Consider the following 16,397-nt stretch of genomic DNA (forward strand, 5'->3'; position numbering starts at 1 on the left):
AGAAGTGACGAAGTCATGGAAGCATTTTTCATAAATTCCATGTAATGATTTCAGTTGAGTTATGACACCATGCACACTAACCACAACAATTGACAGAATATGGAATGAGGAAACAGCTTAACGACTGGGAATTGGAAGTTATAGCAAAGAAAGATGACTAGATTGAATGTTATAAATATAGGAGCATTGCACTTACATTGGCTATAATGAAAATATTCAGTTGCTCGTTTTCAATAGGCTGAAGAAGGATTAATTGCATAGAGATAAACAATTTGGTTTTAGAAAATGCTGGAGGTGAACTGGTCAGTATTTTCTGTTGCGACACTGCACATCATTGTATGGAATTTAGAATCCCCTTCTGATGACTTTTCTAATTAAGAGAAGGCATTTGACAGTGTCCTCAGACCAATATGTAGGTCTTCCGGCATTATTCCATTCCTGTTAAATATGCAATGCTAACTGAAATTATCCTTGAACAGTTGCAAAGTTAATGCTCTCAGGTGAATTTTCAGTAAGTAGAGGGGTGCTACAGGGAAATCTTCTGTGACCACCTGGTATGTTCGCCCTTCTCGTGAATTTTAAAATGAAAAATTGGTTGCATTTGGAAGAGCAGATTTAAACTGGAGTCACGACAGAAAGTTGACAGACTTAAAACATGCATATGGATGCTGTCTTAATAGTCAAAACACCAAAAGATTTGCAAAGTTTGCTAAACAGAATGCGTCGAATATCTAGACAGATGGGACTTGAAATAAATCGAAGGAAAACAGAAATAACGATGACAGTATGTACCAAGAGATGAAATAAAAACAGATGAGAAAGGATTTTTTACTTTGACTTTCAAATATTTAGGAATAATGACAGTCAGTACAGGTTCTCTTGAGTTGGAACCCCATTTGGGGGTAATGCTGTGAGTCCACTTTAGGCTTTACTTATGGTTCTTTGCAGCATGCCTTTGGCCCCTAGCTGCAACCCCTTTTGTTTCTTTTACTGTACCTCCTTTCATATTCCCTTTCTTCCATCTTACTTTCCACCCTCTCCTAACAGTTGATTCTTAGTGCACCTGCGAGGTTTTACTCCCTTTACACCTTTCAGACCTTTTACTGTCAATTTCCGTTTCAGAGCTGAATGACCTCATAGGCCCCAGTGCTTGGCCTTTGGCCTAAACTTAATATTCCATTCCAGTATTAACTTAGAGTCAGGCGACAGGAGAAAGGGAGAAGTAATACCATACTGGAAAAATGAAAATTCCAGGATGAGATAAGGATGGTTTAGACGTATCCTCACCATCCTCGGGAGAATAGGAAGTGACAGCGTCAATTGGAAGACCAAGATCTAGGGAGAGTCAACGGCCCACCAGGTTGAAAATATCGATTTCCGCCCTTCTCGGATGAGAACTTTGAGACGAGAGGGAGGCTGGAGATGAGTGGAAATCTGTTGAGCACAAGAGTGAGGGATTTTAGAGCCTCTTTGTGTCGTATGGCGTTGGAGGCGATGATGATGATGATGATGATGATGTGTTTCCGGAGACAGAATTCGAAGGGAACGTATCATTGTGTATCCGTAGTGGCAAGCTAAAAGTTGTCAAGTTTAGGAGCAATATTGTAGTTGTAGATTTTGGAATCCAAAGTGACCGATTTTGGCATCTAAAGTTGCCGATTTTGGAATCAAAGTTGCCGATTTTATCATCTACAGTTGCTGATTTTGGCATCATAAGTTGCCAATTATGGCCTAAAGGTTGCAGATTTTGGCATCAAAAGTTGCCGATTTTGGCATCAAAAGTTGAAAATTTTGGAATCTAAAGTTGACGATTTTGGCAATAAATATTACAGAATTTAGTAACGGAAGTTGCCAATTTTGGAATCCAAAGCTGCCGATTTTGGCATCCAAAGTTGTCGATTTTGGCATTAAAGGTTGCAGATTTTGACATCAAAGGTTGCAGATTTTGAAATCCAAAGTTGCCGATTTTCGCATTAAAGATTGCAGATTTTGACATCCAAAGTTGCCGATTTTGACATTCAAGGTTGCAGGTTTTGGCATCAAAGGTTGCCGATCTTGGCAAAAAAAAAAAAAAAAAAATATATATATATATATATATATATATATATATATATATATATATATATATATATATATATATATATATATATATATATATATATGTATGTATGTATGTATGTATGTATATATATATATATATATATATATATATATATATATATATATATATATATATATATATATATATATATATATATATATGCACATTTGACTTTTCTATATACATTCATACAAGTAAATAAATACTGCCTTTTTAACTTCAGACATCAAACGTTGAGAGCCTATGTCGACGTACCTGCTAAACGAGGGAATGGGAGACCGTGGGATGAGGGTTGTTCCAGTAACAGCCGTTCCCCAGTCCAGGTACATACTCTCTCTTTCGTTGTATGACTCGTACGGTCCGAACAACCCCGTTAGTCTAAGTGCAACTGTTGTGCTGAGAAGGTGTGCCGGGATACCGCGTCATCCTGGGTCCGGGGTTCAGGCGTAACCACTCGGGCTATCGGCGCTGTTGTGTGGATGAGCGCTCTGCTGAAGATGATGAGATTGGCCGAATGCCTTCTTCGTTCTTGCTTGCCAGATTGGGAGTCAGGAAAACTCTGAGGCTGAAGATTTTGCTGTAATGTTTTGAAGAGAAAATTGCTAATAAAACTCACGATGCTGTTATCGTTGTTAAGGGAAAATTCAGAATAAGCCGAATGGTGCCGTAATTACTGTTAGTGAAAATTAAATTAAAACTAGTGTTACTGTAAAAACCATTTGTGAAAAATTCAAAGTATATGAAGTTATATATTTGCAGTTGAGAGATTTAAGGAAGTTTTAAGTACAACTGAATCGTGCGCACATGTCATAACGTTTTCAGAAACCTGAATAAATTTGATACAAGTTTGCTGTAATCAGAACCTTCCCATAAAACAATGTCCTGTGTTTTCAAGAATAACATTCGATGAAATGACAACATTGTAGGTAAACATACTAAAATTCAGAAGCTGAGTGGCAGGTATAAACATTAATCCAACATAAATTTGAGACTGAATACTGCATCGTACTGTCATAAAATTCTGAACTTTAAATTCCAGTGTGGTAAGTGTTAAATCTGTACAGAGGACTGGGAAATGTACTGAGAAATCTGAATAAGACTGAACATAATGCGTTTATATTGATAACGCAGATAACAGCATATGCCAATATAATCAATTAGCCAAATCAGCTCTTTGAAACTGAACGATAACCAGCAATGGGTGTTATGACCAAAGGAAAGGGAGGCGGTTCCTTAAGGGACGTCCTGCTTGGCGGAGGAAGAGGTGGGATCGGTGGAGGGGGAGGGGGAGGCGGTCCTCCAGGTAGCAGCGGCGGAGGCACTAGCCGAGGAGGGGCACTCACTTGGCGCTCTCTGAGGTCGGTCTCGGGCACCGTGGATGCTGTGGATCCCCAAGGACACTTCTTCCCAGCGAAGTTGGCACTTTCACTGGCCATTCTCAAGCTCATACTGGCTATATTCATGATCTCCCTGGGGGCACTCGCTCTTGTCCTACAAGCCGCCCTCTCGTCGTTGGGCGCGGGCCTTTGGGCCGGCGCTGTGGTGGGCGTGTCTGGTTTTCTCGGAGTGTGTGCATCTCGACGCCCCTATGCTCATGTATATGTCGTGAGCTTCATGTGTATTGCCATTTTATCGATGGCTTCTTCTGGATTGCTGATCATCCTATCGGCCACGGCCTGGGCGAGAGACAACCAGCACCCGACGGCAGTTTTCGTCGAGGAGGTAAGGTTGGAGAAGTCGTTTTTCGTTAATGACCCGAATGTCTTGTAGCAGGAAGCGATGCTGTTTCTGGACAAACTTTTATTTTAATTATTTCTTTCCCTCACGCTGCTTTTATATCTAACTTACGACTTCTTTTCCCATTTTTGTTCAGTTATGACGAAATTGTAATCAAATGTATTTGATTGTCATCTCTAATGATCACCCTAATTTTTATTTGGCTCGGTTAATCTGTCTGTCAGTTAGCAGAGCGACGTGAACGCTAGTTAATTCGTGTACTTGAAACTTTGTAAACATGTTCATTCGGTGACTCGCTCTGGGTGAATAACTATTGTTGATCATCGATACAGATTTGACGATTTTCTTTTTTTTAAATCAGACCACATTTTCATCCATATGCACCAAAATCATATTATCTACAAGAGGTCATCCAGTAAATGATTCTACCAAATTTTTTCAAAATACATTCATCCATTCACGATATTTATCTGCTGATGTATATATCTAGAAGATATATAAAAATCTACCGATGCATTTAAAGATAATTTTGTTAAATGGCAGGCCATTTGGCAAAACAGGTGCAAAGCCGGTTTCTCTCTCTCTCTCTCTCTCTCTCTCTCTCTCTCTCTCTCTCTCTCTCTCTCTCTCTCTCTCTCTCTCTCTCTCTCTGACATGAGTATGTGCTCCCATTGCCTTTTAATGGGCTCACCTCATTATTACACTGTCTCTCTTCCAACGCATGATATTAAGAATTTTAATTAAGAAAAAATTATGAGTAGACCAGTCAGTATCATGATATCGTATATAGTGGAAAGCGAGCAGAGAAGTTAATAATATTGCAAGGAACGTCAGTTACGTATCGTAGGAAGAATTTAATTTTTGATGGAATGAAACCTCGCCGTTGTTAAGGCCTGAGAGTTTGGAAATTAATGAAAGATTAAAGAACTTGCTCCTGGACGAATAAAAGGCATTATTTCACAATCTTTAGATAATGTTATAACTTTTTGATAAAAACATTTATCATCAGTGTATAACAATTGTTTAAATTTTGGCTGTTTTAGTTTAAAGTTTAAACGATGGAGTGTTTTAGAATGACTCGTCATTTCTTTAAACGATTAAAATAATGTTGATAAACTTATATGATTTTATGGAAGCCAAAAAACTTAGCTGTTTTATTTATTCGATCGATGGCTTGAAAGTCAGCAAATGACAAGAAACTTTAGTGTAATGCGGTCAGTGACATTTTAAAAGAAGAAGAAGAAGAAAAAAAGGAATGACGCATTCGTTGTGAACATTGAATGTCGCGTTTCCTTTCCACAAATTGAAAGGAGAGCTTTTAGAAAACTAATGCAGATTCATTATTGCCCCAAACACACACACACACACACACACACATACACACACACATATATATATATATATATATATATATATATATATATATATATATATATATATATATATATATATATATATATATATATATATATATATATATATATATATATATAAATTGCCCCATTCTGCTGAACAATGTCCTTAATATTTCCGGAGATAGATGGATAGAAGAGAGAGTGAGTTACTACTGTTGCATATGTAATTACGCAGTATGACAGTGATAATTAATTACGCACGGTAAACAAATGTGTTGATAGGAGAGAGAGAGAAAGAGAGATGACATGAATGTAAAGACACATTACAAAAACTTGGCAAAGGAAAGAGAGGACGAGATTTTATAGGCAGTTACGATGGAAGAAGTCTCTATTAACTAGCATATGACATTGGATGTGTTTAGTTCTTTGAATTTCTGTAGAATCTAAAATGTTTAAAAGTTAGGTTTAGATCCCTCTAGAAACACGAATGAAAAATAACAATTAAGAGTTATTTGACATTCAGATTCAGATTTTGTTCTGTGGGGTTTTCTTGCGGTCCGAGAAATAGGGTCCATTTTAATTCTTCGGTAAATTTAAGTATTTCTTATACGATTATCGTTTATTTCTTCCGCATATTTATATTTTCGTGTCTTGTCAACTAGTTGTATATGGTGGGTGTCTTGTGCGATTGAAATTTTTTTTATATATGTATTTTTACACCTTGATGACATAAGTATATATTCATTCATATGTATTCGAATTTTATGTATATTTGAATCGAGGAGGTCTCATGTATTTATTTTTTCGTACTCTTCATTGCAGTGTGGTACAAAATACATTATGTTGATTAAGATAGTGGATTCCTTCCAGAACCTCAAATGACTATGAGATATATATGTGTATATACACACACACACACATATATATATATATATATATATATATATATATATATATATATATATATATATATATATATATATAAACGTCGTTTGTAGCTGTCGCCCTTTGACACCATAAAGTACACATCACACCGTCGACTAATTAGCTTGAGTTCAATTCGAATATAAAAAGCCAGTTGCCTAGCTGTGAGGAAATGTTTCAGAAATAAACTGTAAAAGAGAGATGATCATTCAGAGTTAGCCCAAAAAATTAAGCTGGAACTCCGGCTTACTGGCGTGATTTGTAAGCTTAATATTGGCGTAGGCCACTATTGAAATCAAATGGTCCGTTGTGGGTTAAGCCTAAATATTTATTTAGTCTCTGTATTTGTTAACCCCGATTAATGCTTTTGTTGTTGGATGAATTAGGACCTGGGAAAATCATGATTATAATTTAAATTGTATTCAGTAGTCACTTAAATGTCTTAGACTGCAACGTGAGATATACTTTATAAACAAAAATACAATAGTTCACCCAGTGGTGTTGTCAGTTTCTATTTGTAAAAAATAAGTTTGCGCAGGCAGTGATAACCCGTTAACCTTAAGAAATCATAAAAAAGCCAGGCTTCTTCTTCCACGGAAGTGTATCGTGAGACCAGACTGACACCCACTGGGAAACAAATGATGTTTGGTGACTGGCGGATCCTAAATCGAATATACAACCCCGTTGGAGGAATTCCAGTCGCCGGTATTGGCCATATGTCATTAGGTAGAGTAGGTTTTGTGGGTTTCCACCGTGTGTTAGTTCTGTCAAGAAAATTACCCTCTGCCATTTTTCGTAAGGTGTTCTTTTATTATTGGTTCTTCTAAACTTCATGAAAAGGTATTGATTCATTACTTTTTTTGGCCTACATCTCAGTGTGGGAGCCAAACAATAACTTCAGAAGGAAGAGTTAAGTAAATATTAATTCGTCAAGTAATGAAAACTAGAAAATAGCCCAGCAAAACCGACCCATAACAAGGTATTATATATCTGGTTTTGAGAGCTGTTATTATCTCCCTTCTCTCTGTTTTCACGTATGGTCAGTTAGTTCAGTGTTGTAACTTGCTTTGTTAGTTAATTGGTTTTCTGGTTTGTTCCATACATTCGTTAGCGTCTTACGGAGTGATCGCAACGACTTGAAACTCCCCAGAACCACCAAAAAGGTCAGCCGCATGTTCGCTTGGTCAGAGCAAGCGGCAAACTGCAGTTTTACTGCACACGTCACTTTGTCTTTCCAGACCCTATCGCAGGAAAGTAAAAGATCGATCTAGTTTTTCCCCCTTTCCAGTCTCCTTCAGTATTTCCATCTGGCGTTTCCATTTCGGAAAGATGTTATTATGAGTCAGTAGAAAGTACAGGTCACTGTCCAGAGGCATATTTGTCAGAACTTGAGGAGAGTTATGCGCATGCGTAAGGATTGTACTCTGGAGACTTGGAAATATAGGTTGTTATAAAACTGATGCACAGGGTAATAATCCTTGGAGCAGTAGTAGAAAGTGGAAGGAATAAGAGAAAGTTATTCTATAGTAACATAAACAATATATGGGTTATTTAAAGTTAACTGCTGATGAAGCAGGAGAGATTTGAGACTCGTTTCATTCGCCTTCAGCGTATTTCTTTTGGGCCTCATTGTGACTCACTGCCGACAAAACCATACAGCTAAGGCCTGTTCTAGTCTAAAGGACCATCATGAAGTGGATGGAAGCACGATAGTTACCTTCGTTATGAGAATTGATTCATGGAATGAGACTGCGAGCCCCATCCTCACGCTCTCCAGATCAGACTGGCTGGCAGTTTGGTGGTCACCTATTCAAGTACTGATCAGACCCAGTCTCGATTTCCAGTGGTTTGCCACTTCTTCACATAATTGAAAAAGATAATATTGTAGTAACATTGGAAGTACATGTACGATGTTACTTCATATATGCTTCGTTACATTTTGTTTGTTAGATTGTATAATAAAAATGAAATGTGGTCTTTTGAAGGGGATATTTGTTTTCATAAGTAACAAATGCCTTATATGCCCTGGAATGCGTACAGCGTAAATTCTCTCTCTCTCTCTCTCTCTCTCTCTCTCTCTCTCTCTCTCTCTCTCTCTCTCTCTCTCTCTATGTGTGTGTGTATGTGGCTTTTTAATGAGTATAATGAAAGCATTCTATGTTCCATTAACTAACAAGAGAAACTATATTCATCATGAATCATTTAAATTTCTGGATACCTCTTCTGTTCCTATTATGGCCTGTTGCCTCCTGCATCAGACCGTTAACGCGTGCAGCAAGTTTCTTTTATGACTTTTTTTGAGGTAGAGGCAGTGATTTTAGTGAACCCTCTTATTTTATTTGGGCTTAATACGGGCTTGAGTGCGCAACGTCTCATGCTAGCTAGCTATGCCGTCTCCCACTGTCAAGTAACAATTGTATCTTTCTTCCTCAGTTGAACAGACTGGTCTGTTCGCTGTTTCTCCCTAAATGGAACCCCAAACCGCCCAAATGCTGCTTAGGTGGAATTCTTTGATCTCTGAGAGAGAGAGAGAGAGAGAGAGAGAGAGAGAGAGAGAGAGAGAGAGAGAGAGAGAGAGAGAGAGAGGGCGGGGGGCATGACGGTACGGAACCAGTGGAGAAGTGATGATGAAAATTTAATTCACTCCAGGAGAGAGAGAGAGAGAGAGAGAGAGAGAGAGAGAGAGAGAGTCGTCTTTACTTATCCAGGAAAGAAAAGAGAATTGCTGAAGATATGAAGAAAATTATATATCAGCCCAGTTGAGAGAGTGAGGAAAAGCGTACGTGAGAGAGAGAGAGAGAGAGAGAGAGAGAGAGAGAGAGAGAGAGAGAGAGAGAGAGTCTTCTTTACTTATCCAGGAAAGAAAAGAGAATTGCTGAAGGTATGAAGAAAACGATATTTCAGCCCAGTCGAGAGAGTGAGGAAAAGCGTACGTGAGAGAGAGAGAGAGAGAGTCTTCTGTACTAATCCAGGAAAGAAAAAAGAATTGCTTCAGATATGAAGAAAATATCTCAGCCCAGTCGAGAGAGTGAGGAAAAGCGTACGTGAGAGAAAGAGAGAGAGAGAGAGAGAGAAAGGAACGTGCCTCGGCCAGCATATTCCATCCATACCCAGGGGCTATCGTAGAACATAAGCCTTCCTTCCCATTCATAGAAGGACCCCATGTGTGTGTGTGTGTGTGTGTGTGTATGTGCGTGCGTGTGGCGCAAAGGAACCGCCGAATCTGGCTGTGGGGTCTGTTGTTAGGGAGACCCAAATTTAATAGTCGAGTTCGTTAAAATTCCTTTAGTCTCTAACGGAATGAGGAATTGGGAACCAAAAGATATTGTCTGTTATTTCTGACTGTTTCTGTTGTGTAATACGCTTTATTTATTTAAGTAGGCTGTTAATGGCTACATTAGGCTGTTATATATATACATATATATGTGTATATATATATATGAAGATAAAAAGTCCCATAAAACACTATTTGAATGTTTGCAACCATATATTTCGAGCACTTCTATATGGTTGCAACGTTCAAATGGTGTTTTATGGGCCTTTTTATCTTCATATTACACTGTAGTATGACAGTAAAGACATTCATATATATATATATATATATATATATATATATATATATATATATATATATATGTATGTATGTATGTATGTATGTATAAACTTTATCACATACGCATTGTTCTGTGCGTTAGTGGAATTACTAGAAGGACCTCATTCAAACTGGGTGGTATCTAATGTAACTTTTTCTGAATAAATACTCCATTAGCCTAGATACCATCCAGTTTGAATGATGTCCTTTTAGTAATATATATATATATATATATATATATATATATATATATATATATATATATATATATATATATATATATATACACACACACACACACACACACACACACACACACACACACACACACACTTAAACTTCTAACGAACAAGTCAGGTGAATTTTTAAAGTCACCCTTCCATCAGATTTTCTTGCCAGTAGTTTCATTTCGTCTCTGTGGCAAGACTCAGGAACACAAACCACGGTAGGCCTAACTGAGCAGTCAGTGTGATTTTGTGGTGCTGCTCAACAGCTTATGTGAAATCATGGTCATTTGTTAAGGCACTAAATTATTAGTGTCACTTCCTAATCCAGTTTATTGTTATTTATTGATCTTACGTATATTTCTGGAAGATTTTACCGATATGTACCGAGGGTGTATTTAAAGGTATTATGTATTATAGACATGGCAAATGAAAGTATAAATCTTTGCACCTTAAAATCTAACAGTCACAGAGTAACGAATCATACAGTTCTCATTTTCACAATAATCACATTGTGACACGTATTATCATCAGGTAGAATTCAAAATATTAACTACTACAGAACAATAGACTAACAAAATGAAACACCTTTGTCCAGTTATTTTATAGATATATGACTGAACTCGCTCTGGTCACAAGATATACGTTGACGTAATTCTCAGTGAATTAACAATGGTCATAAAGCATTTGTTTGAGGTTTATGGTAATAAAACCACGAATCAACCGGTGGGTTAGCGGTAACCTCACGTTTTGTAAAGTGTGGGATCGAATTCCACTAGTGAAGGGAGACGACCTTATTCTCCTTTTAGTTTCATGGCTTTTCATGGAAGCGTTTCAAAAAGAGAGAGGAAAAATAGAAGTTAAATCGTTATGGTGGCTTTATATATCTCTCTTTTATGAATATGATCCGTAAATTCTATATTTATATGTGGGAGAAGTCAGGAAAAAAGTCAGTAGACGTAGGCGCCAATGAGTCGTAAATGCAGTGTAGAATAGAGAGTTGAGGGAGCAAATGTGAGGAATAGTAATTAAATGGAACCCAGGAAGATGGGGTGGTGAATGTTCATTTGGATATTGGGGAAATGGAGGTGGTTGATTCGTACAGGTACTTTGGAGTAAATATGGCAGATGCTGGTAGGATGAGAGAAGACGTTAGGCGCAGAATAAATATCTTATATTGAGGGCTCCCAGTTTTCATTTTTATTAAGAGAATCGTTAATGTAGAGAACTCTTTGTTTTTTAATGTGACATTAATGATGCTGAAGGTCCTTTATTTCAAATTTACATGAGTCTGGTGAAATCTTACTTTTTTATTATAAACAGTTCCCAGTGCTGCCTTTTCTATACTCGTTCATAACTTCCAGTGAAAGGATTGTTGAGCCAAATTCTCTTTTATGGAAAGGAGGTGTGGATACTGAATGCCATTAAAGGAAAAGGCTGAAGCTGCTAAGATAAATTTTTGTTGAATATATGTGACATGAAAAAATTGAAGGGGAAGAAATATGGAGATACACAGTAGTGGTAACAAGACTAGCACAGGTGAGAGGATGGACCAGTGTTATAAGATGGTTTGTACATGTGGAAAGAATGGAGGATGATATATTGATAAAAAGGGCTTTTAAGTTTGAAATGAATGGAGAGATAAAGGTTTTGGAGAGGAAGGGCTGTAATATCCAGGTGGTGTGGGTACTAGTTGGCGCAATGTGTGGGTTAGGGATTCGATGTGCTGTCGATGAAGCGATAGTGTAGGTGTCTTAAACACCTAACGTTATGGAATTTTATGCACAGGGATTCATTCACTATAACCATTGTTGATCTTTCTAGTTTTCTCTGTTATGGGAAAGTTTTGTGTTGAAAGACTATATAATTATATATGCTTGTGTGTGTATTAGTAACGTTTTAAGAATAAATCAGTTATTTTATCTGATAGTGACAGTTTTGTTCGTAAAGTTATCTATGCATAATCACGTTTTATTATCATTTGTGTTTTCGCATAGCAAAATCACGAACTCGTGAATATAAACTCTCAGCTTGTGATAATCATGTTTTTCGAGTTCTTTATGATAAAACACGTGAAAAGATAAACCTCATTTTTATAAGAAAACCTCAAGAGAAGAAATGTTGAACTCACGATCACAACGAGGAGTATAAAAGACTCATCGATGAGTCTCTCATCGGCGACGGTGCCGTTCTCCTCACAAAAAGAAGAAGAAGAAGAAGAAAACTTAAGATCTCAGGATTCAAGCAAAACAATGCTTCGAAGGCCAAGACTCTCGGTGACCTTTCCAAATAACGGGGGGTGGGGAGAGGGGGGAGGGGATGTCAACGATCACACAGGTCGAGGAGAGACAGACAGACAAACACACACATTTTGTGGCGTGTGCAAGGAACCCCAAAAGGTTAAGGGAAAGGAAAGCTTTCGCTATAAGCTCTTCTGGGGTCTTTTCTGGTCGTGGGGAAATTTTGTCGTTTGTTCGGAAGCTTGTAATTACTTGTGATTTTTTTTCATGTTTCATATAAATTTCCATTTCCGTTTTACCTTGATCTTTATCGTTGTCCCTTTTTTTTATTTTCTGAGCTGCTTGCTGCTTTAATTTGCCGTGTGGCCTTTTTGTAGTTATTTGTCACATAATGTTGCTATTCTCGTGAATGCCTTGCTCTTTAGTGTCATAATCATTGGCTAACAAATTCCCTAGTATTTTATAACTTTATTTTCACCAGTCTTTTGTATATTCCTTGGTCACCTTCCTGAAATATTCTAGGTGGTGGGTGCCCAGATGTCCTTCTCTTAATATTTATGTCATTTTTATACCTTTTTTATGGGAACGCCCTTTTGAAAGCGTTTTTGTCAACTTTTGAATATTTTCCAGGAAAATTAATTCCGGTGGAGATGATGGCATTTTGAACTATAGTTTGGAAATTGAGGACTCTTGTGGAAATTTACGGGTTTTTCTTGTGAATACGTTTAACTATGATAATAAATTTTTATTATTATTATTGCTATCACTTTGGAAAATTATAATCCATTTTAGTGCTTTTCCCAAAAACTCTTCCTTTTATCTCTTAATGTCTGGGTATTATCAGCCAATTTCCTATTCTTAAAAAATAAAGAATTTTTTTATCATGCTCAGTTATTCTTGTTGCATCTCTAATTCCCTGTTATCATCAGTTCCTGTTACTGCTACCGGTATTCCTGTTGTTTGCGCTCTGCTTCGACAAGAGGACTATTAAATATAATTCCTCTTCCCGGTTTACTGTCAGCGCATGCGCGCCATGTGCCGTAAAGATTGCATCATGGTGCATGATGAGGTCTTCGGAAATATTTATGGTTTATTCTTTACCGCTAGAGAGAGAGAGAGAGAGAGAGAGAGAGAGAGAGATTCGAGAATACGTTATTCTAAATTTAATGAGAGGAATATTTTAATTTCTAAATTCGTCATTCTAAATTCAATGAGAAATGTTTTAATTTGTTACAGAGGGAGATAGAGATTAATACTAACTCAACGTGAGAGGAGATAGGGTTATAATAAGAGGAATTGTGAGAAATATCTTAGTTTTAAAAAAAATCAATGAGAGGACATAAATTTAATGAGAGGAATATTTTAATTTCTAAATTCGTTATTCTAAATTCAATGAGAAATGTTTTAATTTGTTACAGAGGGAGATAGAGATTAATACTAACTTCAACGAGAGAGAGAGAGAGAGAGAGAGAGAGAGAGAGAGAGAGAGAGAGATCTTCGAATAATAAGAGGAATTGTGAGAGAAGGATCTTAGTTTCAAAAAATCAATGAGAGGACATAGAGTTATTCTGAATCGGAGGAAAGACAAAGAGATCCTAAATTTAATGGGAAGCAAATATTTTCATTTGTTAGAGAGATAGAGATGAATAAAAAGTTCAATGTGTAAGAGAGAGAGAGAGAGAGAGAGAGAGAGAGAAAGAGAGCTTCACTACGCACTGCATCATGAAAGATACGCGCAAAAGGCTTCCAAAGTATTCAAAGATCCGTCGTATTTGAAGACACGTTATTGCAAGTCAGCCTGAAATGTGCTAATCATGAGTCGATGTTTTTTTGGCTCGGGAGATCATTGTTGATTTATCTAATTAACCGATGATTTTCCATTTTATCTCGCTTGATGCTACGTGCTTGAAGGAGTTTATATATTATTAATGATTTCCTGAAGTCGTGCCAACAACATTATCTTCATTGAGGCCGATTAGCAGTTATGACGTATGTATGTATGATGTATGCATTTGAAAATACGATGTTTGAGACCAGTAGAACTGACATCAGTGTATGTGTGTATTTTGAATAATACTGAATAACCCTTGGGTTGCTCAGGAAGTATAAATGTTTGTTATTATTCATATTTATTAATAACTTAGGAATTTTCGAGTATAGACATGTTAATTTATGTTAATGTTGGAAAAAATGGGTTTTCTGTGGTGTTACTGATCTGAGGTTTAGCATCAGTAAGGATGCTCAGTTCTTGGAGAGGTGGCCACTGGTGGATGTTAATTGGAAAAAAGCTAGTGTTACACCGGACCACAGGCGTTTAGTGCGAGAGGCAGTGAGTGAGTGAGTGAGTAATTTCTTCTTATGATGGTGAATATGTACGTTTTATAAACTGAGGTCAAAGCTGTGTCAATATTGTTCCAAGCTTCAGAAAATTAGGATAACGAATAAAAGATTTTTTGTTTAACTCGTAAGCCTTTTCTTGTAATAAGTATAGCTTCATAGACAATCATTACTGCAGTCACTGACATGTTCATCCTAAAACTGCTGTATCAAGGATGGCTCCTTCTGTGCAGAAAACTTACACAGCGTGTGCTGTTTTCATTATCTTCACAATGTATATAAACCGATTGATGTTTTGGAAGCTTTATACACAGTGGGTTTCATCCTTCGTATATTAGCGACAATATACGAAGCTGTAAAAAGAAAATGTGTTTTACGGAGAGAAAATCGTTTTTATGATATTGTTTTATGAATGTCTATAGTTGTATTTTAATTAATTTCTTTTTTCATGCATCAACCAATCTATTCTCTCTTTCTGTTGGAATGCAATTGGATACATTAACCTAAAATAGTGATAATATGTTTAAGCCTAATTCGTAAACACTACAGAATTTAAATACCGGGTAATTTTGAATGAACTCTTCTTATTGCCAAAATGTCGAATTTAAAATTCCACAATTACATTTTCTAAATGGAAGTATATGTTTGATTTTACAACAAACGAAACAACAATGATAGTAATAATACTAATTATATACCAATTGCTAAGAAAACTCCTCCAGAAATATTTTCAGTTTTCAACTGTTGGTAACGTACCATCCAGCGCGACCTCGGTCTAATGACCTCAGAACAATTTAACTATGAACGGTCTTCACCCCTTGGAGCCCTCGAGAGAAGGGATATTGCAAAATTCTGCAGTGGTTTTTGCAATGCCAGGCATTCCCGTGAGGGGCGTAAACATTTTTTATTTTTTATGTAACTGGAAGTTCACTTGGAAATGTGGTTTGCAGAATGAATCGTAAATTTGAATCAAATTCGTGATAGCCAAAAGAAATTACATTTTACGATTTAGATTGGGTCGTGTGTTCAGGTTTTTTTCTTTTTGAATGCATGGAAATTCTCTCTCTCTCTCTCTCTCTCTCTCTCTCTCTCTCTCTCTCTCTCTCTCTCTCTCTCTCTCTCTCTCTCTCTCTCTCCCCTTGCAAAATGGTTTGCGTAGCTGTTTCGACACGCGCTTGGTACGGTAACCTTATACCTTTTAAAGCTAGGCCTATTTGATCCTCAATAGGAAAATCACATGTTAAAACATTAAGTCAATTGTGAGAAGTTAAAATAAGATTTAAAGGAATGACACGTAAGTACGAGTCATCAGTGTTTCAAAACTGCAACCTTTTTGGAGGATTAAGTCGCATTTTTTTCAAAATCAAATAAAATATTTGAAAAAATGAAAGTGTTTTAAATTAAAGATTACGAAATTATGTATTTTCAAATCAAACGTAACAGGGTTATGTCCATATTTTTTTTTTTCTTAGTTTATAATTTTTCCTGACTGCTTCTCAGTTATCAACTTTCTCAGAGGAAGGCATATGTTCAGTTGTAGGATAATTAGACCCATATTCCTTTGCGGAAAAAGAAAAAGATGACTTTTTTCGCCTAAGCAATATTCTAGCATATATAAACATGGTGACCGTTGTTACGATAAAGATAGTTTATTCGTGGTTATGATAAAATATATCTTTTGGAATTTTACGTACTGGCAAACCATAAAATTATCAGTTATTTAGATTCAGTGATTTTGATGAATTAGGTCTAAACATAGTCTCACTTTCAGGTATAACTACTTCTTTGCATTCAGTTGTAAGAATAAGGTCAGATTTCGTTTTACGAGCAACAAAACTATTTATAATAATTGGTGTTCCAGTAGAAATCGTAAGAATAGACGCGGCA

General features: G+C 36.7%; 1 protein-coding gene across 1 annotated transcript in view; it reads left to right on the top strand.

Annotated features, from left to right (window-relative positions):
• The first annotated feature begins 2,473 nt into the window (after positions 1 to 2,473).
• LOC136854568 (uncharacterized) overlaps positions 2,474 to 16,397 on the top strand; it is a 76,825-nt gene continuing 62,901 nt past the window's right edge. The window contains exon 1 of the mRNA XM_067130924.1: positions 2,474 to 3,823. Coding sequence (XP_066987025.1) covers positions 3,299 to 3,823 — 525 coding nt within the window. The 5' untranslated portion in view covers positions 2,474 to 3,298. The remainder of the gene's footprint in view (positions 3,824 to 16,397) is intronic.

Source organism: Macrobrachium rosenbergii, chromosome 29 (assembly GCF_040412425.1).
Source record: "Macrobrachium rosenbergii isolate ZJJX-2024 chromosome 29, ASM4041242v1, whole genome shotgun sequence".
In the NCBI taxonomy this organism is placed as follows: Eukaryota; Metazoa; Arthropoda; class Malacostraca; order Decapoda; family Palaemonidae; genus Macrobrachium; species Macrobrachium rosenbergii.